General features: G+C 40.9%; 1 protein-coding gene and 1 non-coding gene across 3 annotated transcripts in view; one reads left to right on the forward strand and one right to left on the reverse strand.

Annotated features, from left to right (window-relative positions):
- Positions 1-27,653, forward strand: part of LOC125901645 (contactin-associated protein-like 4) — a 151,239-nt gene that overhangs the window by 68,910 nt on the left and 54,676 nt on the right. For both annotated transcript variants that reach the window (XM_049597411.1, XM_049597412.1), the window contains exons 6-12: positions 4,963-5,138; positions 5,320-5,466; positions 6,808-7,075; positions 9,135-9,284; positions 9,537-9,708; positions 22,285-22,391; positions 27,300-27,419. In XM_049597411.1, coding sequence (XP_049453368.1) covers positions 4,963-5,138; positions 5,320-5,466; positions 6,808-7,075; positions 9,135-9,284; positions 9,537-9,708; positions 22,285-22,391; positions 27,300-27,419 — 1,140 coding nt within the window. The remainder of the gene's footprint in view (positions 1-4,962; positions 5,139-5,319; positions 5,467-6,807; positions 7,076-9,134; positions 9,285-9,536; positions 9,709-22,284; positions 22,392-27,299; positions 27,420-27,653) is intronic.
- trnal-uaa (transfer RNA leucine (anticodon UAA)) lies at positions 12,411-12,493 on the reverse strand. Its single transcript has one exon. It is a non-coding gene; the product is annotated as a tRNA-Leu (tRNA).

A 27,653-nucleotide genomic window follows, 5' to 3' on the forward strand; every position in this document is an offset into this window, starting at 1 on the left:
AAATTGGAGAGGAGTTCTGCCTCAGCTGTGACAGACTGACAATGAAAACAACCAACAGACTTTCTTCTCCCTTTGTTTCTGTCTCTCTTACAACTCTTTTCTCTTCTAATCACTGTTGTTTGTCTCCACAGATCTTGCAGCCCTTTATTTTTTCCATATCACAAGAGGCCATTTGCCTTTCCAGCTGTACACGCTTCATCTGTCTCACCATGTTTTCTGTTTTCTCTTGACAGACGGGTTTGCCCCTGTGGCTCTCAACCCTGTTTTGTCCCTTTTTTCTTAGTTGGTTGCACTTCATCATTCTGTCCCTCATTATTTTCGTCTTTGCTTTTTTTCCCCTCTATTTCTTCTCTATCCTTTCTCCCTCTCTCTTTCTTTCTACATTGGCTTTTTAGGTTACAGATTGTGTAATTTAGGTCATCTGCTGTGTGCATTGACCCTGAGCTCATGCATGGTACGCTCTGCTCTGTTAACACTAACACCTCCAGGTCCTACCCCCCGGAGCAGATGGAGTTGGCTTTATGAGGCAACACTGAGTAACAGCCCTTCACAGAAACAACAACTCTGTTCTGGTTAACAGCAAAACAAAACACTAAAAGTTAGAAAACTGCTGGAAGATTAAGTACTTTTTCTTTTTTTCTGTCATGCAGTGAACTGGCCAAGAGATGTGCTGCAGATTTACAGATACATATTTAAAATACTGAAACTAATTAATTACAATGAAATATTCTTATGTTTTAAATGCATTTCTGTCATTTACTTGCAGCAACATAACGGCATATTAAATCATTTTAATATGGTGATTTAGATTTTTTTAAACAAAACAAATAATATAAGAGATCTGAAACATAATTAAAACTAGTCCATACCCATTGAGTACACCTTACCATACCATGACTTAGTTATACCAAAAATTAGAAAAAAACAACAACATTGGTCCACAGGGGGAGCCACAGCGATCGGTTGCATTTTAACCATTTTTAAGCATTTTTCTGTTGTTATAGCGCCACCCAGTTGCCAATTAGAGTTACATTTCTCCAGTCACCTTGAGGCGTCCTGTTCTACATATCTACCAAGTTTAGTAAAAATCGATATGGCAGTTAGGCCTAGATAAGAAATTAGCTCTCTCGCGCCCCCATTTTGTTTGATGGGGTCAATAATGGAGGGGTCCCCTCAGATTATGTGTGGTCATATGCCTACAAAGTTGCGTGGTGATCGGTGAAACCCTTGAGATGTTATATACCTTTATGTGATGAACCACACCCTTCGCAATATTCATTGCCTTATAGAAGCTCAGTTTTAGTAAGTTTTCCAACTTTTGCCAAGAGGGAACTTTAGATATTGGTCCCTAGATTATGTTCACCGAGTTTCATGCAGATCGGCAAACTTCCTAGGAAGAGATCGATTACAAGTGTTTTTCAAAAAATTCAAAATGGCGGAAAATCTATATAGCCGGAAGTTATGGGTTCTTGAGGCAAATTTGTTCCTCATGAGGAGAGGCATCTCTGTGCAAAGTTTCATGTCTCTACGACATACGGGGCATGAGCTATGTCCATTCAAAGTTTGCAATGTCAATCGGTTGCTATAGCACCCCCCTTTGGCCAATTGATGTAATATTGCTTCATTCACATCCTCCCATGACCCTCTACCACTGTGCCAAATTTCACATGGATTGTCCAAGTCAGTGAGGAGAAAAACATGGAACAGACACACACACACAGACACACACACAGACAGACAGATTTTTCATCATTATATAGTAAGATAAGATGCAGAATAAATGAAAAATTATATAACGCATCTTGCGGCATCCTTGGCTTGTCTTCATGGCACTCACTTTGGAAAGCTACACAGCTATATTTAAATCACATTTTGAACTCTTGGGTGGGTGGCTTTTTAGTTTTGATTTATTTCACTGTCATTTTGTTATTCGTCCACAATGTCTTTAAAGTAAGATGCTTTGTTTAGAGACAATCTTGTTCTCAAAATAAAAGTCTCATCAGTTGTTTTTTTTCCCAGTTGGTATTATCATCATATTTCATACATTAAATCAAAATGAAAACGTCTTAGTTTTGGTGATCTTTGTTCAGTAATTCTATAGGGATTCCACTTCCACTCAGTCTGCTAGTTGTTGTTCAGACAGCTGGAATAAACATGGTTTATAAGATTTATATCTGCTACGCTAAAACCATTCCCCTCTGCTTTACATTCATCAAAATGTCAGTGTGGTGTATTGTATTTTTGTTGGCTCATAAGTCAGCCCAGCCCTTTCGCGTTACTGAAGTAATTTAAGGGAAACAAACATGCTGAGGGTTGATGGGTCCTGCTCCAGTGCATGATGTCAGCTGTAAGGTGTTGTTTGGTGAAGTTATGGGTTCTTGAGGCAAATTTGTTCCTCATGAGGAGAGGCATCTCTGTGCAAAGTTTCATGTCTCTACGACATACGGGGCATGAGATATGCCCATTCAAAGTTTGCAATTTCAATCGATTGATATAGCGCCCCCCTTTGGCTAATTGATGTAATATTGCTTCATTCGCATCCTCCCATGACCCTCTACCACTGTGCCAAATTTCACATGGATTGACCAAGTCAGTGAGGAGAAAAACATGGAACAGACACACCCACAGAGTTTTCGTCACTATATAGTGAGATTCAATAGTGCATATTTGACCATTTCTCCTATGAAATTTTAGAGGAAGTTCAGCCTCCCTTGTTGTCTCAGAGCAATCACCCCTGGTACACACTGTGCAGTGCATTGAGAGGGGACCTCTATTAATATCTATGCCACTGAACGGCACGCTGAATACAGCTCACCCTCCATTGCTCGCTACAGTACATTCAACAACAGTTGAAGAACTAGAGATTGTAGCAAATTCAAACACCTCAAACATCAGCGATGTAACCTTCAGAATGAACACTTGCGTTCCCAGAAATAGCCGGGCTTTGAGTTCATTGAGGCCATAAAATGTTCATGTGAGCTTTTGTACCCAAGTGACAAATATACTCTAGCATTACTAGGGGACACAACTACATCATTGCAGGTGTATTGCTCAGGACACCAGTGTTGAGTGTGAAGTTGTTGGATGAGTGGTTCTCAAGAGAGCTGCAAGCAGCAATGATGGAGGCCAAGCAATCAGGCTGAATGGGCACTGCACTAGTGTGTTCAAACATTAGACAGATGAGACTTGACACATTCTTAATGATCTTTCAGTATTCTGAAATATTTGCTTTCCTAAAGTGTGTTTACTGTCATTGTGTTCCTGCGTAATCAGATTTAGAGTCACATTGAACAGCTGTAATGAAATCGCAGACAGGATATGATACAGTTACTCTGGTGCGAAAAAGCAGAGAGCATTCAGCAGAGGCTGCAAGAATGAGGCACACACCTCCAGTCTGTCCCTCTTCCCTATTAATAAAATATGATGCCATCATTAGCAGTTTTTTTTAATCAGTTATTTGTCTGAAGATTTTGCTGAGCATGCTCGCTCTTCTTCGGCAGCAGATTTTATTGTCCGGTTTCACACATTCAGATCCACAACCTCAGACTGACTTTCTGGGTTTTTGGAAGAGCTCCAAATACGTCAGCAAGGAACTAAGATGACCAAAATATTAACCCCATGAAATTTACTGTGCACATTTATGCACCAAAGATAAAATTCAGTTTGATTTCTGAGACCCTTATGACCTTTCCTCTGTGCAGCAATCACATTGAATTTTTCATAACTGCTGACCCGTTGCTTATTAATAGTTTCTGTGCACATTCATGCTCCCATCAGGAAGTAACCTATTGATTTCTGGTGACCCGCAGCACAAGTCATATAACATTCTTGCTCAGTGACAGAAGGTTTTACACACATTCTTTTCCCAACCGTTTTCCCACTTGGTCCAAAAAATAAAAGCACTGACTGCCCTGTCATGGACCTACCTACTGTGCAATCACTGCTGTCAGTTCTTGAAAAAATATGATCATCAACAGTTTTTTTCTCCCCCAAAATTGTAATACTGCTTAAAGGAATACACCACAGAGGGCAATAAAGACAGAGAGTGACAAAGAAAAGGACACAGGGTGCTCTGTATATTAATATCACTACATTTTCTCTTTGTTCGCCCTCTGATCTCTCATATTGATTCCTGCTTTCTCTTTCCACTCCTCCAGCCAGTAATCAAATCATCCATTCAAAAAACCCTCAATCATAAGATAAGACAATCTCCCTCTCCTCTCTACCTCCAACAACATCTTATTTGTTTTAAATTCTTGCCATCTTTCCTCTCATATTGATTTCACTGTCTCTTTCCACTCGTCCAGGCTGTAACTCATCACAGTAAATATTTTGACAGAACAGACATCCCCCATTTCATGAAGTCCACATCCCAACTTTCTCATCTCAATGAAGTTATTTTTCATCCAAGCTGCAGACAAATAAACCCTCTCGCAAAATGGGCTGAAATATCAAAGATAAATTTGTCCATCATCTTCCAAACTGTCTCTGTTTCTCTCTTTGTTGTTGGAATTGCGTCTCCCTAAAGAATATCTAATACATTTTTAATGGCTGACTGAATTCAGCTCTTCCTCCAGTTTCCTCTTTCAGCAGAAACACAGTTTCTCTCCCAGTAGTTCAGTGGATGCAGAATTGGATACACTAATTTGGACTTGCTGCTTCTCATCTATCATTCATGATGTCTGCAGTTTGCAGTTTTTCAAATTCGGCATTGTCACATATTGGGCTTTGGTTCTCAAATTCTACTATGCAGGGATCCTATAGTCCCTAACGAGATGAGACAGGCTGACCTCGATGTGCCCCTCTCTGTGGGATACTGAGAAAATTAGAATATTCATCACAATAAAGAAACTTTTCTTGGCCTGGTGTCCACTTCTCTTTGCACCAGGTCAGATAATGGAAAAAAAAACAATCTCCACCTGAGATCAGCAGTTCCCTCTTGACTCCTCATTACTCTTTCAGGTGGGACTTCAGCCTCTGAACCCCGGCGTCTCGCTTCCCTTGGCAGTCTGTTAGACGATCAGCACTGGCACCATTTAGCAGTGGAGCGGCGTGGCTCTCACCTCAACCTCACTGTGGACAAACACACAGAGAGAGTTCAAATCCCTGCAGAGTTCAGCCACTGGGACATCGAGCAGGTGGGATGAAAGACAAGAAAACAATCACACACATTTAAGACTTTTTTGTTATCCCTATACACCCCACACTTTCAATGCGATCAGAAAGCTGTACAACTGCTGAATTTGAATTATAGATATTGCATTTTTGTTATTGAATGTGTATGCAACTGTCTGTTGGTATCTTTTTGTCTCCATACAGCTGAGTGTAGGGACAATCCAGAGCCTTGGCTCTCAGAAACCAGTTGTCTCCAAGAGGAACTTTTATGGCTGCCTGGAAAACCTGCTGTACAACGGCCTCAACCTGATAGAATTAGCTAAAAACAAAGACCACCAAGTTACTGTACTGGTAAGTTAATTTAGGTAAAAACACAACTGCCTGCTCTCAGGTCAGTTTGGGCTCTTTCTATCTGAGAGGGAAAGCATTATCACTGCAAGGGCCACAGAAATCAAAAGAGGGCCTCTGAATGTACCAGCACGTACCAGACCAGCATGTATATCTTTGTTACTGTGTTGTGTTTTATTTTGTTTTAAGTAATAGGCTTGTGTGAATGGACTCCTCTTGTGTGAGTTAGATTCCCTTTGTCCCCACTGGGATTCAGTCTTAGTGGGGAAATGTTTCCTTACCACTCAGGTGCTCTATTTGCTGGTTGTACTGCTGCTGCTAAATGAGCTGCTGACTGGTTAATGAAGCCAGGACAAAAGACTGTAGACAGTGGTTAGAGTCTCGCTAATGCCTCCTAATCTTGGCCATTAGGCCCTTCAGATGTTTCTGTATTCACGATGCGTGGAGCAAACTCATCGGGGAGAGGCTGCGAAGCGTTTCTACAGGGAGCAATAAATGCTGTCTTATTACAGTAAAGGCCCAGGCAGCAGAAAAAATACATGAATTCTTGCTAAAGAGGTTCAGAGATTTCACATGCATGGCTAAAGATGTAATAGAGGCAATTTTATGTTGGTGCTGAGGCTCTTAAGGTACTAGCCACAAAGTTATGATCCAATTTAACACAGTGGCTAAATGGTGCATCTTATGGCTCTGTGAGGGGGCATTAATGCAAAGAAAATCAGAGTGTAGGTAGAGGAGGATTGGTGTGTGTCAGTGCTGTAGTCCTCAGGCTTTAGTGGATTTTTAAGTTAACTTCTTTACTTTGTGTTGTGCAGAAGCACATCCCACTCGCAACATGAATTATTGTACATCACTTTAACTGCACCACAATGGGCTTTTAGATGTCATCTGTGTTTCCGGAGCATTATAAAGATAGCAGGCTGATATTCCCAGCAGAGAGCTGGGACTCTAATATATTACTGCTGCAGCCTTAGCAAAGAACCTGGTGTCATTACCACTACTCAAAACAATGAACTGTAACAGAGATGTCAAGATATTATAGTACTGGGCTTACTGTATGCTCTCCTTCTTTCATTTTCATTCGTTATCTCTTTTTCCTCCACGCTGGGTGACTTTGGTATTTTCAGTTTGCTTTCCTAATCTTTTTCTAAGCCTTGCTGTTATCATTATGGTAATACCGGTGTCCTCTTAAGGAGACTTGCTGATCAGATCACTGCGACAGAGGTCACATCGACACGCCCTCTGCAACTGATTAATATTCATGTTTTATGTTGTTTTATCTCTCTAGTGATCATTTTTTCTGTCCCGCCTCCTCTCTCTCCCCTCTGCATGTTTCCCTCTCAGGGCAATGTGACCTTTTCTTGTGCTGAGTCGGTGTCCGTTGCTGTGACGTTCCCCGGCCCCCAGAGCTTCCTCCAATTGCCTGGGGCAACAGCATCCTCGCCAGGGGGCTTGTCCGTGGGGTTCCAGTTCAGGACGTGGAACAAGGCGGGGCTTCTGCTCACATTTGACCTGCCTCAGGAAGGGGGCGTGGCCTGGCTGTACCTGAGTGAGGCCAGACTCCGGCTACAGATCCATAAAGCTGGCAGGGCACTGCTGGAGCTCAGTGCAGGTACCCCTACACCTTCAGATTCACTTTTAAAGACTTACAGTTAAGTTAGTGTTACTCTTAAATGGATATTATGTCATTACTATGTCATTCCATATGTGAGTGAGACAAGTTATGCCTTGTTCTTCATCCCAAGCTTTTAAAATAAGAAATAAATCAAAGCAAATGGCTATCAGTTTTTCTCAAATGGCAAGTAAGAATTAAGAGTGGATGTGCTAGTCATAAAGATGTAATGATATACTGAATTTTGCCATATTGTGATTAAAGAAACATTCAAAGTCTGCCACAATACTATAAGGTTATTTCAGCTAGTATAGCTGCGTTCTACTATCTATCCTTGTCAAAAAATTGTCAGGGCTCAGTGTAAGTACAAGTATAATGCCTCATGCATATATTACAAATGTGATGTCTAAAGTAGCGCTAACTGAAAATAAACTGCACACTGTATTGATGAAGCAGAGCTTTTCCAGCTGAGCTGTGCGTGCAAGTCTGTCTCACATCACACGCTGAACAGAACTGATGAGAAAAATCTGATGCACAGGGCACTATAGAAGTTAACTCTGGGGTCAAATGTCATAACGTTAGCAATCTGGAAATCCATCGGTAAAAAAAAAAAAAAAAAAAAAAAATTTTTCTTCCTTTACCTCTGGAGGCACAGCCCAGAGTTTTTCAACTAACGAAAGTGCAGGGTCCTTGGCAATCGCTCACGGCCTTCACTTCCGGCGGTGCTCCCAGGGAATCGCTGTGTTGTTTACAAATACTTTGGGTAGAAAACCAGCAGTGTCTAGCTATTTATCACATTTTTCATGTCACTATATCACCGTGTAGACTAATCTGATGTTTGTTAAGTCTATAAACACAATGATTGAACAAACGTTACTATTTCTTTTGTAAATAACGTGGTTATCATAGATTAGCTGGGCTAACCGTTAGCTGTTAACGTTAACTTAATGTCAAGCCCTGATTGTAGTGTTTTCGTTTGAACAACAGAGGGCGCAATTATACTAATCAAGAAGACCTGTCATCCTTTGCATGCTAACAGAGCACTTATAACTGGCTCACAACAGTGAGCCCCAACAAGAATATGGCAAATGTACACATCAGATATTTAATAAAAGACATTTTTCACCCTTTTTCTTTATTTTTTAATACTGTAATACATATCATATCTGTGACTTTTTCTCGCACCTAGAGTTTTTAGTATCATTTCATCCTTAGCTAGTCATGAAACAGGGATTTTTTTTTTTTTTACATAGCCTGTAATCTCACAAAATAATATAACATAACAGTTAGTTGGTTAATAATAATCCTACATGGTTTTTGAAGTTGCTCTTGGTTACTACTGTAGGTCACAAGTTTGTTTGTTTCAATTGCAGCTGACGCTAGAGCAGATAAACACACTGTTTAAGCCATTCCTCACACCGATGCTTGTGGTTTTGAAAAGGTGATGAAACCAGATATAACCCTCAGTCTTACAATCGCACTTGATCTAAAAATCCAGTGTTTACTTTATGATCTTCTATATTATGCTTATTACCGAAGCTCTGGTCACACATCTGCATCACTCTGGCAGAGCGCTGTGCAGCCGATGGCACTGTAAGATGACTGGGGTGTGTTCTTGTGCAAAGTACTGTCAGTAAGAAAAATAGAGGAGATAATGAGATATTGATTTATTCCCTCAACTCCTAACAACATACAGATTCACAAGGCAGGCACAGCCTTGCTGGTACTGTTGCAGATCAATCTCACAGAGGATGCAGGAAGTGAAGTAGGTGCCTATGTGGTCTGCAATCACCTGCCCCCCATGGTTTTCACCAGTTTTTCTTAATTTATATGATTTTCAAGCTGTTTCAAAATTGCAGTTTGGTGCATGGGTGGCACGTCGTGGTGTGAAGGTATATCTAATTTGGTCATTCCTACATGAGTACCTATGTATGGCTCCAGGCTTTGAAAAGAATCTCGCACCAGCAACATCTGCTGCAGGTTTTAACGTGTAGCCACAAACACTGGGGAAAACAAACACAAATTTTCAGCAGTGTGTTAATGACAATTTGGTTCGCAGGTTCTGCTCTGAATGACGGTCAGTGGCATTCGGTGGAGCTGAACTCAAGACGAGGTCGTCTTAGCATCACTGTGGATAAAGAGGAAGGAGGCAACACTCAGGCCAGTCCCTCATTTCCTGTCACCATTGAAAGTCACCTCTTCTTTGGTGGTAAGATTATATCTATCTAAGCAATGAAACCCTGTCAAGCATCAACAGCTATGTGGAAGTTGACTGATGTGATATCTAAAAGCAGTTGAATTTCACTGTGCAAGTCAATTGACATGATATTCCTTAGACAGATAATTGTCAAATATGTCCACTGATCTCCGTGTGACATGATAGTATTACTGCATTTATTGTTCGACTGGATAACGACAGTCATGTGATTTCTAACTGATGTTCCCTCTGTCTTCCCTCCAGGTTGTCCCACTGAAGACGACAGGCAAGAGTGCAGAAACCCTTTTAATGTCTTCCAGGGCTGCATGCGTCTCTTATCTCTGGACAACCAAATTGTGGACCTGATCATGGTGCAGCAGAAGCAGCTGGGAATCTACAGCAACCTGCAGATTGACATGTGCGGAATCATCGACAGGTCCGTTTCCTCCCCCCAATAATGTCCACTGACATTTGTTAAGACACGTTTTTGTTTCTTTGTTATTATTTATGATGTAACCTTTCTTTAATCCCACAGAGCTTTATGACACAACTATTTAAACGCTCATGGTGCTGAAGTAAATCAGTTCCGAGCTTTGCCTTACTTTGACAAATAAATTGTGACACTAACCAATTGCAAACCGTCTTGACAGTGCTGACCTTTGAGAGTATGGAGAGTCATATTCCAACAGTGAGGAAGCTATTATATTAGCTGTGTTGCACCATCCTGTTTAATAGAACTCCACTCTGCCTTGTCAGTGTAAACTAAGAGGTAGTAATGATGCCACAAAGCTTCCAGCATGATGCATTTTGTGAAGATGCATGAATGAATTTTGCTCCGACCACCACCTTTTTTGCAATTGTTTTATATTTTCACTCCCTGTAATCAAAAAATACCTTACAGAAGTGGGACTTGAACCCACGGGAACCTGTGTCCATTGCATCTTGAGTGCAGCGTCTTAACTATTTGGCCATCCTTGTGAGGTTAGTTGACTTTAAACGGCAAAAAAAACATCAGTAGGAAATGAAACTCCCTGCTGTTATCTGCTCAAGATCTCAGTCAAGAGTATCAAAACACTGACTTATTTGCTTGTTGATTTGAATGTAAATACAGTCAGGGCATTGAGGCAAACTTAGTTCTTTTTGTTGATCACTTTTTTGAGACATATGACTGTTTTGCTACTGAATTGGATGTAACTCTCACATGTTCATGCAACATGTCAGTAACAATGGAAATCTCCCAGCAGTGGGGTTTGATCCATGAGTACTTTTGTCCACTGGATTTAAAACATAATGCTTTCACCACTCAGCCATCTTAGAGACTTTAGAGAGTTGTAAATAGCAAAAAAAATAGCAAAAAAAATAATATAATATGGAGACAAAAGACCTGCTGTCCAGTACATAATCAAGAGCACCGAAATATAACTTGTCATGGTGATTTGATTTGTATCACATCATGAACAGAAAACAGATGAGTAGTTAAAACTCCACTCATTGGATTTTATACCAAGTGACTAAACCACACTGAGACTGAGAAAAACTTAAGAAATTACGGGGTCGAATTACAGTGGAACAGTGGAAATTACAGGGTTTGGAAGGACATTTATCATCGATTTTAAGATCAACACCTTAAACTTTTAGCATCCTGGTGACTTCCATATTTTACTATACACCTGTGTTCACATGTTTCAATATTCAAAACTCTTTGTGCAAAACCTTACGCAACAGCTGCCAAATAAATCATTCATGGCACTGTGTTCATTCAGAAAACACAGGCTCTCAATATAATTAACTCAAGTCATCACAACCTAAACGTCAATACCATACCGTTCTTTAGGGGCAAACACTACGCCTCATAATTGTTAACAAACCAATTGGAACTGCACAGGTCAATACATAGAGCCTCAAGGCATGTCCAGGGACAATCCATATAACAATATGATACATAGAATGTGAACATATCTTCAATGCAGTATTTGCTTAAAACAGAAAGGAAGAGGAAGACAACAAGTAAGTTCGTGCCACCCTAGTTCATCATGTGCTCATGACTATGAGAGCCAGTGTGACCCAACCTAAGCCGGAACAGAGTTGCATCTGTCTTTCAGAAGGGAAAACAACTTATCTGCCTTGTTGTTACTTTGATAGATGGATTGTTGTAGTGCATACAGATTGAATCTCCGCTCTCAGTGTAGTTTTTAGCACAGTAATGGATTGCCAAAGGTAAGTAACTGAGAGATGTCCATCAATTGGAGTCTTCTCTCAGCTAAGCCGAAGACTACCCATATGAATATGGTGATTACAGTAACAGTAATGCCATCCTTTTGAGTGAAAGACAAGGGCACTTTTCCCACGCTGCCTGACAAGAGCAAAAATAATGAGTGATGTTGATGAGACATAATGGCCTGACCCAGAACTTAGACAAGATGATGAGAACACTGATGCTGATGTTGGGAAATTTATACATTTGCTGACTTAATTTAGACTTAAAGCTTCTGGAAACTGGGTATTTTGCTGTGGGTATTTTAAATGACATTGCAAAGGTCAGCAGCATACAGTAGTATTTCCTCATCCACTGTAAGAGGTATATAATGTTCTGACTGTCACTCACTAGGTCGTTCTTGACATGGTTATCTGGATAGTCAGTGATGTGATTTTACAAAGTTATTTCTCTGAAAACACATTGTAAACATTTTAGTAGCAGTGTCTTTAATTGATCCCTCCAGTGTGTAACAAACAGTCATGCAGTTTATGATTTTGATCGTTCATGTGTGTCGTCTAAGGGATAGGTTTGATTTAGATGTAAGAATACATACAGTTGTTTTGAGTGGAGAGACTGGTTTTGACACTGAAGCTTTAAGTTTGTGAAAATGAGTGAGCAGTTATGGATTTGTGTTTGGAATTTTGGGAAATGGACAAAAATTTCAAGAAATGTGTGTTAATCAAGAATAACTGTAAGCTAACACATGAACTGTAATGACAAACACCCACCATGAGGTAGGGATCAGTAGATTTGAACACATGTGACTTGTGTTCACTGCATTTTAGCTTAGCGAATCAGCCAATCAACACAAGTTACTGTAGTATTTGAATTAGCTTTTAATGGACAGATTTTGTATACAGATATCATCAGTTAATAAAGTTTACCAGGAGTGGGGTTCGAACCCACAAGGGCTATTGCCCATTGGATCTTAAGTCCAACGCCTTAACCACTCGGCCATCCTGGTCTGTCTGGTAAATCTTTAACAGCAAAAAAATCAATAAGGTGAAGACATGATACCTGTTCTCTGTCACACACATTACTGAAATCAGTCAGTTACATGGTTACATGAAAGGTTAAAGGCAAATTTTTCTGGGACGATGAGCTCAACATGTTCTAACAATGCTGATCTTATTTGTCCACACAAAGACATTTTCAGTAGGTTTCATAAGTGTTAAAACAAACACACACAGTGTGCTTGAGGAGTGAGTTTTAAACCAACAAGGACACTTGGCGACTTGTTCTGACTCTAATAACTTCAAAGTCTTTCAATAGAAAATGCCCCAAACTAACAACATAATACATCATTCTTTGAAAGTTGTAATGGAGCAATACACTCAAGCAGAGTGTATTTGACATGATGACAGGAACTAATATTTCTTTTTTGAAACTTTGACAACCGCTGTTATTCTTAATGGCACGTCTGCAGCTTTACAGCAATACAGACCTCATATGAGGAATGGGATTTGAACCCATAAGGACTTGTGTCCTTTGCAACTAGAGCACAACGCCTCAACAACTCCGCTATCCTGGTGTAATTAGTAAAGTTTTAAAGGTCGGAAACCAACCCTGCTGCTACCTAGGACCAGTTAATAATGTCCTCCTCAAAATCCTCATAAAATATACACATTTTTAGGATTTCAAAAACTCCACAAGGTTTATTGCAGTGATCCTGGTCAATGAACGTGTCAGATTACCAGGAGTGGGGTGAGAACCCAGGAGACCTTTTGCCCATTGGATCTTAAGCCCAACGCCTTAACCACTTCTATCCAGTCGACTTTAGCTATCTATTTTTAACAGCAAACAGGGAACGATTTAACCTTGATGTAGAGCCTTGAAACACAATGATTATAAGAGATGCCATAACAGAGTGTATTCATTATAATAACACGATAACAGGAAATAACATTTGAAACTTTGAGAACTGCTGTGACATAAAAGCACAGCAGTTCTCAAAGTTTCAAAAGACAAATGTTATTTGTCTCTCAAAGTTTCAAAAGACAAATAACATTTGTCTTTTGAAACTTTGAGAACTGCTGTGCTTTTATGTCACATCTGTAACTTTCCACAATGTATTCACTTATACCAGAGGTGGGATTTGGACCCAAAGAGGACAGGACTTGTGTGGACTGTTTCTTAACCACTGAGTGATCCTGGTGAGATGAGCAACACTTTGAAGGCCATAATGCAACCCTGAGAAAATAAAGAAGTAGTAGTATTCACAAGGTCAATATATCAATCAATATCTCTGGAATTTAAATGACTTGAATGACCCCAGACATCATAGTCAGAACACTGTAAGATATGTTATTGCATTGTTCATGGTAGAGATGTTGGTGAAGATTCTCATGTTCCGTTTATACGGCGATTTCAACTGAAAACAGTAACCTTTAGTTGCGTTTTGGCTGATCGTTTACACAACAGCGGCGTTTTGGGTGCCTGAAAACGCAACATTTTGAAAACGGGTTCCAGAGTGCAGTTTTTTGGAAATGGCACCCTCTCCGTTGTCATGTAAACTTGCAATATGCAGTTCCTCTGAAAACGGAGACTTTTCGCACATGCGCATTACGCTTCCAGTCACTAGGCATGCGCGAGAAAGTCGACCATCACAACAACAATAGTGGACTCCTGAGCTCTGCTTGTGCTGCTCACCCTGTTGAATTTATCAACGCTTCCCCATCACAGTGTAGATTTACTGTAGCAACTCCACCTCGTCGTCCGTCCAGACAAATGTTTGTGCGGTTGGCATTTTGTTTGTTCATACATCGCCGCTCTGTAGAAGGAAGCGTCACACTGCCAACTACTGGCCTGGCATGTATACTGAAGCGTTTTTGGTCATTTTTGCAGATCTGTGTGCACAATGATTGTCATCAAAACGTTGTCGTCTAAACGCAGAACTCTTTTCAAAACAAAAATGAGAAACGATTCTGTTTTCAGTGGATCGTTTTCATGTTAACATGGCCTCAGTCATCCAGTTCAGTGTAAACTTAAGGTATTCCAATCTGACATAGATGGCCACTTTCACGCTTCTTTCAAACCATCTGTCTTCTCTGGCCAAGCTGTGTACATTGCTGTCCTCAAAGGAGTGTTCCTGTGCCATGTGCTTGTGGAGTTTCACCAGTGTACAAATCTGTGCATTCCTGGCTGCACTGAACTGCAAACACGACATTACTCTGCTCATACCTGGGTGTTTTGTTCGTCGGGTGAAAGAGCTTCTACCTCAGTGTGTTGCTGGGTTTAAAGTGCACAGGGATGTGGTGTTTGTTAAAGATTCCCATGAGTTTTTCAGATGAAAAATACTTCAGATTACATGGTAGAGATACATCCATGTTCATTAGACATGCTTTTGCTATTGTTGTTAGCAGAGAATAAATAAAGCCAACTGGGAATTAGTCAAAATTATGAGTCCATGTAATTGTGAGTGGTGGTTAAGCGAAAGAAAGAAATATATGATTTGCTTATGGACAGAATCATACAATGACATAAGGATTTGTTTTGCATTTCTCTGTTTAACAAAAGTCATGCTGTTTTCTGAAGTCAGCCATTTTCAAAGCTTTTTTTTTCTTTACCTATTCGCTTATCTCATTTAGACAGAAAACCGGGGAAAATTCTGTCTCTGGCAGCTTCTAAGCAGAATTTAATAAACGATGCTTTCCAGGCGAAAACACAAAAATTTGACAGAGAGCAATGGCGGCATTGTTCTGTCAAACGGCAGCTCGTTCTGTTGGTTCTTAAGCAGAAATGTTCCCTCTCTACTCCATTGTTTTGTCATACAATATTTTGTTGTTCTGAAACATTTTTTTCCCTTTTCTTTGCTGGCAGAGTAATATGTTTGTGAGGTGAAGCGGAGTGGCATTTTGGAGAGAGGCTGCACCATCCAGTAAAAACACACAGATACATACAAACATTCATAAGCCTGCATACACACACATACGCACACATACATAAAGTATCTCCCTTGTGTAATTCACAATTATTGTTCAGTGGAAATCAGTGGTGTGACAGTTCTTGCTGATATCTGGCAGTCAGCTGCTCTGTTTGGACATTTCCATTTTATGTTCTTTTGTGTTTTTGATTGGCATCTAGATCTATCAGTAATACATGCAATTATAGTAGTGTGTGGATAGAAAATGTCAAGATACATTATATAAATGTCATTTCCAACTGAGTCATCTCCACATAGAAAGAGATAAAGATACGTTCAATGAAAGGTGGGTGGGGGGTTGGGTTGTACAACCATCACTGCCTTCACATCTAGTGATACAGTTATGAATGGCAGGGACAGAAAAGACACTGACCATTTGCTGATTTTAAATATATAATTGATATAAAAACAACCTAATGCAACTGCAACCTTGGAGCCTCTGTTTGTACAGCATTCATGTGAGTAAAGAATTGTAGGTTGAATTAAAATGAAGTGAACCTCATGGACATGGTGATGAATAGTTCTCAATGTAAATCATTGATAATAGGATGAAAAAACGTACCGTATAAATGCGTATATCATCAATAACAATGCAGGATCAGAGCAATAACCTTAACCTCAGGAGAGGAGGGAGAGAAGAGAGAGAGGAGGGAGGGAGCGCAGAACAAATCATTTCCCTGTTTTGGTGTCACGCCAAATAGCAGCACAATTAATGAGACAATTACAACAATTATAAACCCTTCTCTAGGGAATAAAACGCTTACACACACACACACACACACACACACACACACACACACACACACACACACACACACACACACACCACGCATACAGTAAACTGGATGTAAACACCAACACACACACACTAATATTGAACTAACCACATATCCCTGCCAGATAAGAATCTGCTCGACTGGTTTTAATTAAATGCTTTCCTGTTTCTGCATTAATTAGATTATTATTCAGCAGAATGCAGTTCCAGCACAGATCTGACTGCTCAGTGAAACAGACCTACAAAAAAAGAAAAATCCTGTTTTCTAGTAAAGAAAGAAAGAAAAAAGCGACCATATGCTTTCTCGCTGCAATCCTGCTGATTGCATTTTGGGCCCATGGGATATAGTGCACTGGAAAGTTGGGTAGAAAATGGACTCACCGGCAAAGCTTCAGTGTGGTGGTCATACTTCAGAGCAGGTTATTATATCTGCAGCGGTCTGTTTGTGAGTGTGTGTGTTATTATTGTTGCCAGTAGCAAAGGGTATTATTAGCCAAAGCAAACACTCCATTAACAGCACAAATGGAGCTCAAAGCCACAAGGCGCCTCTCCATTACAATATAACACCTTGTGTTACCTAACCTTCCTGCTCATTTTAGGTCACCTCAGAAAAAAAATTAACACACACCAGCCCAGTCGCCAGAAGAAAATCTTGCCTTTGTACATTTACACTTTCTGCCAACCATGTTACAATTGTACATTCAATAGGTATCATATTAATGTCTCTTAAATGACGTAGTTCTGATTGCATGTGTATGAGCTGAGTTTCTCATCAGGAGGAGTAATGTATCGTCATATGATGGTTCGTATGATATTTAACAAATTAGCGCCCTACAAATGGCACCATACTTAATGTAAAGTTATGTAGATTAGGTTTAGGCAAGTGAAGTTACATAGGTTAGCTTTAGGAAAAGAAACACAGTGACACCCTACCTTAAAATATCTCACAGTTCACTTGGTTTTACACGGCACCAAACGCTGATCTCTTGGGGGAAAGTGATGTGTTTGTTTGACCTGTCCACCACCCCAACCTACCTCCATACATGGATTTTTGCTCTTTTGTACTACTTCCTTCTTTACTCTCGTCAGCACACTGGTCATGTGATCACAGCCTCCCTGATGACATAGGATATACACAAATTACAGGCTCATGATTATGTGGTTCAGTCCCGGGTGCGGGAGCCCTTCTGTGCAGAGTTTGCATGTTCTCCCCGTGTCACCGTGGGTTTTCTCCAGGTACTCCGGCTTCCTCCCACAGTCCAAAGACATGCAGACTGGGGATAGGTTCATTGGTGATACTAAATTGTCCGTAGGTGTGAATGGTTGTCTGTCTCTACATGTCAGCCCTGCAATAGTCTGGCAACCTGTCCAGGGTGTACCCTGCCTCTCGTCCACTGTCAGCTGGGATAGGCTCCTGCACCCTCCGCAACCCCCAAGAGGATAAGCGGTTAGAAAACGGATGGATGGATGGATGATTATGTGGGTTAATACACAAATTTTGATACATTTTTTTCATCGGTATACATATGAACAGTGCATGAGAACAGCATTGGAGGAGGAGGGCATGGGTAATGGTGTGAGTCTCAAGCAGCAGCTTTGAGACCAGCTGTGTTTTTTTTAACATCATGTTGTCACAATCCCTGTCTCTCAGTCCTCTCCTGCCACTCTGCTGCAGTGTTTTTCCACTCCCCCTCCCTCTGCTTCACTCTACCTGCCAGCCACGCCCACCTCATCAGCCCAACTCTGCTCACCTGCCTACACAGCTGCAGCTCATCTACCAGCCCTGCATATAAGCCTCTCCAGCACCTTCACTCACTGCCAGATTGTTCTTTAGCATTATGCGAGACTCTCCAGCGTTCTTCTCCCGCCTGATCTCCTGGTGCCAACTCTGCCTGTCCCCGACCTGCTCTCCTCGTCTGCCTCCCGGTAAACTCACCTGCCTTCTGTCCCCGACCTCGTGCTTTGCTTCAGCGTCTCTGGTTTCTGCCTGCTCGTCTGGTCTCGACTCCTCCGCCCGGCCTCGTCTACCCTCCTGCCTGCTCCTCAACGGTGCTTCTGCCTTCGCTGACGGCTCTTCTGGCTACGACCCCCCCCACCGGCTCCCGACCTCGCCTCAGCTCACTCCTCGTCGGCTTCTCAGCATGATCAGCCGGTGCTTCAGCCTACAGAGCGTCTGCCTCGCCACCTTTGGCTGCCGTAAGCTTCATCTCTTCCCCTCTCTCCGAAAGAGTTTTGAACTGTGTGGAATCGGGGGCTCTGGAGCTTCCCCTCGGTTCCGTGGCTGATCACGGCCGCTTCTCTTTCCCTCATCTGAGCCTCAGAGACTGTGAGGGCAACTTGCCCGAAGAACGAACTTTATTCTGTGTTTATTCTGCCTGCTGCATTCCCTGTTTGCTGTGGTGCTAATAAAAGTCATTACCAACTGTTCCTGCGAGCCTGGTACTGCATTTGGGTCCACAAACACACTCGTTTCACATGTTGGGACATTTCTATTTGGCGACAGCAACTAGGTGTTTCGAAGGCAATGTCGGCACACTTCCAGCAGTGTCTGTGGTGACAAAACTGGGTAATTTAAGCTAAAATGTGATCTTTTCCTTGTTTGTTGTGCCTGAACCTTAATCACACATTCACTACAGCGTTGTCACAACATAAAATAAAAAACATAAAGAAACATAATATTTCAACATATTCACTACATATGAAATGCAGATACATACAATGCCTGCATTCTGTTGATTGGGTTGCACACATGTAAGAAAATCAATGTTAAGGTGGGGGTGGGCTGTTGGACCCTGAGTTAGTGTTTAAAGGTTTGCTCTATGGGCACTTCATGGCTGACTGTATGTCTGTGAATGACATTTCAATGGATTTGTGGTTTTAAATGAGGCTGCAGTCTGAAAGAGACTCAACTGGTTATCTATCAGTGACACTACATTGTTTTGTCTCTGCGGGAGAAAATGGTTGTCAGAAGCAATCAGCGTTGTGTTTTCATAGCCTTAGTGTGGGGTGGCAGTGTGGATATGAGCCTGGGGGGTGTGTGTGTGTGTGTGTGTGTGTGTGTGTGTATTTGACTGAAGGGTGGATGGGTTATGGTCTTTATCTCTTTCATGCTTCCTCTGTGTGGTATACAAGGTTGTGACTGGTGCAGGTAAAGGAGGGTAGAAGCCAAGTCTCATGCATCTTCTTCATCTCTGTCATCCTTATCATCTTCATCATCATGGCTGATCGAAGAAATAAACACAGAAAGCCTGAAGAATCATATCTATTAATGTTTCTAACGGATAGATGCCACTTACACACTAATACAGAATAGGACAGCAGCAGGCAGCGGTAGTTTAGGTTAAAATTTGATATGAATTTAATATGAATGCTAAATAGCTCACTTTGGATGACAACAGTGGGGAGATAAATGGAGGTAAAAATCATATTGTAGCAGGCTGACAGGCTGCCGAGTCAGCACTTTTATCTAAATACAGGGGAGCTTGTAGATTCTGTGCAGTCATCTGTTTTCTCTTCAATATTCCTGCCTGGGTTTAGACAAACACACACCCAAATACCGTCACATACATTTACATTCCAAACATGCATTTTTCAATGTTATGATATAAATGGTATCATGCAGTTTTCCAGCCCTGCAAAAAAAAAACATAAACACACTGTGCAAACTCACAAAGGTAGAAGTGAGAATTGATGACATGGTATTGGAGTAAAGTGGTTATTATTATTATGTTTTTGTATCCGTGTGTGTCTCTGTGAATCAAACCCTGCTGCAGGAGTCGGCCATGGAGACACTCCATGTGGACAAAAATACAGTTATTTTATTCGGATACATCAAGAAAAAGGGGTTTCAAAAGAGGCCAAGACAGGATCAATATAAAGACAGTTTGAAAGCTCCTGGTGCCCACAAGTCACACAAAAGTGCACACATTGCAAATAACAGAGTGGCTGTAATGCAACGTGCACAGCAGGCAACATGTTTCCTCAGGCAGAGCAACACTTAGCAAGAAAGGTGCATCCAACTGTCTTTAAAAATACAGCTAGTTGCCTTTTACTTATCTTGTCTGTATGTTTTGCTTTCATAGTTCAGCAGAATGATGTCACTTGATGTTTTTATTTATTGTCTCAGAGTTTATTGTCTTTTTATGTCATGACAAACTTCATGGGATTTAAAGGTATACTATACAGGAGTATGTATAGAGTCACACAGAAAGTAATCCCTCTTAATCATCATTTATGGCCCACTAGAAGTGCATGGCAGTGTATTTATCTGCCTGTACTCTGACCTCTGCCTGTATTTCCTTTTAATTTTTAAGTTTGGGCTGTTCCTGAGCACAGCTCGCAGGTGAGGTTGGAACTTTATAAAAAGGCAGCAACCAGATGCTAGACCTTAAGCAGCACAAATCCAAGAGGGAACTACAAAAATTTTGTATGCAGGGCCAAAAAAAATTCAAATATAGTGAGGCGAAATGCCAAGCAGACAACGCATGTTCCAAAAACACTGGGGTTGGCTTTCACTGGCGATACCGTGTCCAAACAGTAACAGTAATGCTGTTATGAGTAGTATGTGTTTTTATGGTTTATGTTTTTATTTCTTTTGGACTATTATTGTAAGGCAGCAATACTTGTGCAGCCCCAGAGTCCAAGACGAATTTCCCTACAGGGACAATAAACTATGTAGCATATCTTATCGGATTGTATTGTATCACATCTTATCGTACCGTACGACATGGTACCGTATCGTACCGTACCGTATCGTACCGCATCGTATCGTATCGTAGCGCATCGTATCATATTGTATCATATTGTATCATATTGTATCGTATCGTAAATATGTAAGTATACCTTTAAAGACTTGTTATCAGTGGAAGAGTGTGAAGAGTGTGATCGTGAATAGGCAGATTTATACGACATCTTGCCCATTCTGTAAAAACAGGCAGGGTAACAGTTAACTTTTGTACTCTGGAGAAGTTGTTTGTATCTAACCGAAGTCCAGAGAGAAGGTTTTTAAAAATGACAGTCACCCTGCTACAGTTATCTAAATCCTTTGATGACATTTTCCCCAAACTTGAGCTTGTTCTGGCATCACAAGATTAAAGATGTTGATTCATCTAAATGATGGACCTCAGGTTGTGTATTTTAGGCAAGGCCATGTTTTTTATGTTCTGTCAGAATGAAAGTTTTCTCTAAATGACATCAACTAAATGAAAGCTGCGAGGAAATATGTTTGATTTTAATTTTCTTGAGGAAAGGTGAGCAGCGGACTTTTCACTCAACACCAGAAACAAAATGTTTCAGAGTTTGTTTTTTTTTTTTTTTTTTTTTTCAACCACCTCCCACAACATATTTCCTAAATGGAAAACATGACCTCCTCCAAATATTAAAGATGAAATATTTTCTCTTTTTACTACAATATTCCTAACCCTCCTACACACATTTGGCCATGAAACAAAGATGCCTGGGTAAACATAATTTGAAATGCTTTCTGCCTATTTAATGAAAAAGGTTTATGTAACAGACTCATTTTGAAATATATTTCAAGCAGACTTTTTTGTGAGGATAGTGAAAGTTTGAAAGCATTTTTTGCCAATCATCACCATCTATCATCATCTACAGAATAACACCAAAAGGTCAAAGGTTTGCTCCCGACAGCCAGAAACACTGAGCCTGTACCCTCATTGTAAGATAAATGACTCAGCAAAATAAATTGCTTTAGCTGCTTTTTCAAACAAACAAAAAAGTTTTCTTCTCTTAACAATAACGGATGAAAGGTGTTTTTTGGCATGGACTGCTTTTGTCCTGTTTGAAAGGTTTTTGGCAGTAAACTGTGCAGAATTGTTTCCAAATGTTCGAGCTGCCAAAACAAGCAAATGGATTTTTCAAATCCGCTGTTTCAGTATATATAAAAAAATATATAATAATACAATTTTCTCTTTGTTTTGTTTTTATCCTGACAAGAAAAGTAAATCCTCCCACACAGGTGTCAATTAGGATTTTGTTTGGGACTACGAAAATTAAAAAGAAACTTTATGATAAACTTCTCTCTCTCTCTCTCTCTCAGGTGTTCTCCCAGTCGTTGTGAACATGGCGGCCGCTGCAGTCAGTCCTGGACCGTCTTCCACTGTAACTGCTCTGAGAGCGGCTACAGTGGAGCAACCTGCCACAGCTGTAAGTCAAACATCAGCACATACAGTAACTAATGGATAGAAGGACCAGATTGAACCATGAAGTGCTCTCAGCCACCAGTGACCCACCAGTTCCTCCCACTCTCTTTGTGCTGTGACCTGCTGCTTTTAAGTACCCATCAGGTATTGAGCACTCAGCCGATGATACATGGATGCTCCATTCCACTTTGTGCAGAAGAAGGGAAACTGGATAATGCTGCCTGGTTTATGTTAGGTATTAAGTTTTAGTCACAGGGAGGTGGTTGGTGTGGATGGTGATGTACAAAGCACAGGACTTTGACACTGAAAGCCAGGTTTTGCATCCTGAGTCCCACATGTTGTTATGGTGCGTTTGTTTTGTACTCGGAGGTCGGAAGTGGGAATGACGTCACTCCATGTTGACAACAGTTCTTGCATTCTAGTTGACAACAGTTGGAAAAAAACATGGACGCCCACAAGGCTAGCTGTAGCCACTGTCAGCAATATCAGTTATCTCCAAAATCTTAGAAAAAGTTGTTCATGCTCAGCTAAAATCGTTTTTAGATGAGCATAATGTCCTGGAGATCTTTCAATCAGGCTTTAAAACTCTGCATAGCACTGAGTCAGCTTTACTAAGAGTTTTTAATGACATCCTCCTGGCAAATTACTCTGGTGACCCTGTAATTCTTGTTTTATTGAACCTAACAGCAGCTTTTGACACCGTGGACCACAATACCCTAGTGGCTTGGTTTTGTCACCTAGTGGACATCTGTGGTACTGCGCTGGAGTGGTTCATATCATATCTGGCTGACAGAAGCATGAGTGTAAGCCTTGGAAACTCAAAATTCAGCTCTGCTCCACTGCCGTATGGGGTTCCACAGGGGTCGATTTTAGGGTCCCTGCTTTTTTCTTTGTATTTACTGCCCCTGGGATCCATCCTGAGAAAGCATGGCATCTCCTTCCACTTTTATGCTGATGATAGTCAGATATATGTGCCACTAAAAAAGAAAAATGCCTTCTCACTCACACCACTTCTGTCATGTCTTGAAGACATCAAAGACTGGATGGCCTTGTACTTTTTAAATTTAAAAAAAAACAAAAAAAAAAAACAGAAGTGATGGTGTTTGGTCCCAGTGGCCTTTGTGACCCCCCCCCCCCCCCCCCCCCCCCACCACCCCGTTGACTTGGGCCCTTTGGCAGATTTTTTAAAGCCAACAGTCTCAAACTTGGGTTTTAAGATGGACAGTGATTTTAAATTGGATCGGCAAATTAGCTCTGTAGTGAAGTCCAGCTTTTTTCAAACAGCTGGCTAATGTGAAACCTTTCCTTGAAAACAGAAGAAAGGACGCGCACATCCCCAAAAGCCCGTTTGGGTTGGGTGCTGGATCTAAAAAATCAACAATGAACAGAAAAATGATGAATCCGCACACCAAACCTTTCCTTGCACAACAGCACTTTGAAACAGTAATCCATGCCTTCGTTACATCTTGGCTGGATTATTGTAATGCGCTTTATTTTGGAGTCAGCCAGTCCTCCCTTGCACGTCTCCAGTTGGTGCAAAACGCAGCTGCACGCCTGTTAACTGGAATATGTAAGAGGGAGCATATAACTCCCATCCTGGCCTCCCTCCACTGGCTGCCTGTGCACTTCAGAGTCCATTTTAAGATTCTTTTATTAGTTTTTAAATCTTTAAATGGTCTGGCCCCGCCTTACCTCTCTGAGCTTCTCCACCCCTACGCTCCTGCTCGGTGCCTCAGGTCAGCTGATCTGCTGCTCCTGGAGGTACCGAGGTCCAAACGGAAGCTCAGAGGGGACAGAGCTTTTTCCGATGCCGCTCCTAAATTGTGGAACGAGCTACCCCTCCACATTAGAAAAGCCTCCTCACTGTCCATTTTTAAAACTTGTCTAAAAACCCATTTTTAATCCTTGGCTTTCAACTCCGCATGAGACTCTGCTTCTGTTTTAGTGTTTTATGGTTTGTTTTATTTATTGTTTTAGTGTTTTTAAATTGTTTTACTGTTTTTAAATTGTTTTAAAAACAATAAACAATTATTTTAGTATTTATTACCTGTTAATTGTTTTATGTCCCTGTGTTGCTTTGTCTATTTATGTACAGCACTTTGTTTCAGCTGTGGCTGTTTTAAAGGGCTATATAAATAAAGTTGAGTTGAGTTGAGCTGAGTTGAGAGTTGATAACAATGCTCTATGTGGTATTTTGCACATACAGACAGCGTAGCAACATGCCCACAGATAAAAATTGAACAGTACTATGGGTATGGCCGACCTAATGTAAAACAAATAAGATAGCATTGCTATAAACAGTACTTTAGCAGAGTGTTTACTCACTATGTATGTGACCGGCAGCCATCTTGAATTCGTAAGTTGGGGTTGATGCGGTTGCTCTGAGTTTCCCGACTGGGAACTGGGAATTTCCGTTCTCTGAGTACAAAACAAACGTACCATTAGTATTCACTTTGGTTAAGGTAAGGAAAAATTCCTAGTTCTAGGTGAATACCAATAAAGTAAATATGTTGTGTTTGTGCTTTGAGTCATTTTTGACTTTTTTGATATTTAACTAAGACCATGATTTTTCACAGTGTTAACTAGGTGCTATACACAACTATGTTGCATCATTGAATCAAACCTGAATTACACTTTAGTTCCTGTTAGTGAATATCGCAATGAGAGAGCAAGAGTGGAGAAATTAAATGTGTTGTTAGTCAAATGTTTCCTAATTATGTTGATATAAAACATTTTTTGGCAGCATTATGTTGCCTTCAAAATGTTGCTATTGCAGATTTGTGGCGCAACCCACATGGCGCATTTGCTGCCCCCCCCATTGGCCCACCCTAGCAAAAATACTTGGATGCCAACATTACTGTCCTTAAAAGGCTGCAGCGCACTAATTTTTAATTGGGGCTCTTAGGTGGTGACTTGTGAAACTACACAATGTAAGGCATCCATTGACTCCAATCATATCAACATAGCCTGTCAGGAAGGGTGCTAAAGAATTCCCTAAAAGCTAGGCTAAATTTTGGCAAGAGAGCAACTAGCATGGCCATTTTCAAAGGGATCCCTTGAATTCATACCTTAAGATATCTGAATGAAAATGGGTTCTATGGGTACCTACAATTCGCCCCTAAGCTTGAGAAGGCAGTAAATGTTTTGTTCCTTGCAAGCAATTTCCCATTTCAAATTAAAGCTGTGTATTTGTCTTTTTAAGAAAAAGGACAACTAGCCTATTAGGAGAACAATGAATTGTCTAACACATGTGTATACAGATACATAACATATTAAAGTAGGATTGTTGTGAAACTCAAAATAGTAACAGTACTAGTATTATTCTATACACATCAGGTAATTAGTAATAATACTTGTAAAATAAGAAACCAAAGTATATTAGTATGCAATTCCTTAACTCTCCAAAATGACAGTTTTCAGCTAGTAGGCTATATATGGACTATTAAAACAGCATAATCTAATTCCTGAATTTCAGCTATGACTTGTGGTTTTGGTGTGCCACCCAAAGACTTTCAGTGGCTCCATCTGACCACCCCTTTAAAAAATTTCTGGGGACATCAGTGGGAGACAGATTTAGACAAGGAGAGCTGTGACAGATAGAAATTCTGAAACTGGTATCAAGTGAGAGGCAACATGTAAGAGGAAAGAGTGCTGGAGAGGCAGATAATGAACTTCCTTTTAAGTACATACTTTTACATATTTCAGCAAGGAGGTAAAAGAAAAGAAAATCAACCAGTATGACTTACAGCAGAAAAGTAAAAGCTATGGCACTTATAGCAAATGCTTAAGGGATGAAAAATGAATGAATGGAGCAGCCTGGAGACTGCTGCTATGTTTCTACTGTGCTTTTATGCATGTCAGTTTATTCATGTCAACGGTATTTAAGAGAGTTTTCAAGGTGGCAGCTCCAAATGGCCCAGTATACAGTTTCGTCTTTAATCTGCCAAACACAGATGCACTTACCAGTAGTGTTGTTCAGTAATTACAGTTGTACAGATTTTAGCATAATGGCTGCACATTGTGTGGTATGACCGTACAAAAGGAAAAAAAAGAGTTAATGTCTGGGGACATTTTTCAAATAAAACAATCCCTGTGGCTGCATGTGATGCCTGCCTTAGTACTTTCCCCTGCTGCAGAATTTTTAAAAAACCTGTTTATATGTGAGTGATATGATGAAGGTTAATGAGACTGTAGCTGTGACTAAGCTTCCAAACACTGAATGCATAAATAAAACCTCAGCAGTGAGGTGAGCATTGGTGAGATCTACCAGTTCTGTACCGACTCCCTCGAGTCAAATCCTTGAAACCAAAAGAGAAGCGTTTCCCACACGGTTCACCTCTGGTCTCATTTTTATTGCTGACGAATCTGCGAAACCTTTTTCTAACCAGCTGAGGGAATGTGATGAATAAAAGGCCGTTGGCTGTGGAGAAGAAGAGAGATAAACAGGTGAGCAGAGTGTGGGAACCTTCAGATATGGATTTGACTTGAAGGGCTTGATTCTTTGATTGCAGAGGATGTGTGTGTGTGTGTGTGTGTGTGTGTGTGTGTGTGTGTGTGTGTGTGTGTGAGAGAGAGGCAAAGGCAGGAGGGAGGAAGACTTATGGAGACAGAGAGGAAGAGGCAGGGCTGATAAAGGTCCAAAGTTTTATTTATGGAGTCTTTGTACTCCCATCAGTCATTACCGTCCTCTCCAGTTGGATTAGTCTTCACTTTATGGGACGCTGCTGCAGAAATAAAACTTCACATGATTCTCTTCACTCTGGTTATGAGACGGTGATTCAGTGGTGGCAGCGCCCATAATCCTCCACAGTGTGTAATCATCATCCCCTCATAGCTCCTGTGTGCATCTGCCAGCTGATGTGTTAATGTTGATGTGATTCATGTTGAGCTGATCTCATTATTTTCCTCCCAGCTGTGTACGAACAGTCCTGCGAGGCGTACAAACACAACGGCAACACGTCGGGACATTTTTATATCGACGTGGACGGCAGCGGACCAATCAAACCACAGCTGGTCTACTGCAACATGACAGGTGACGCGCACACACACACACACACACACACACACACACACACACACCTCCTTCCACCATCACTCAACGTTTTTTATGATTAAGATTCACATAATTGTAAATGATGATCCTCACCACGCTCTGATCCACTTTATCTTCCATCCCCCTTTTCTACAAGGCTCTCTTTCTTCCTTTCCTCTCTGTCTCCAACATTCATCTCCCTGTCTGTATATGTTTTGGTGCTTTATATCATTT

This window comes from Epinephelus fuscoguttatus, linkage group LG15, assembly GCF_011397635.1.
Source record: "Epinephelus fuscoguttatus linkage group LG15, E.fuscoguttatus.final_Chr_v1".
In the NCBI taxonomy this organism is placed as follows: Eukaryota; Metazoa; Chordata; class Actinopteri; order Perciformes; family Serranidae; genus Epinephelus; species Epinephelus fuscoguttatus.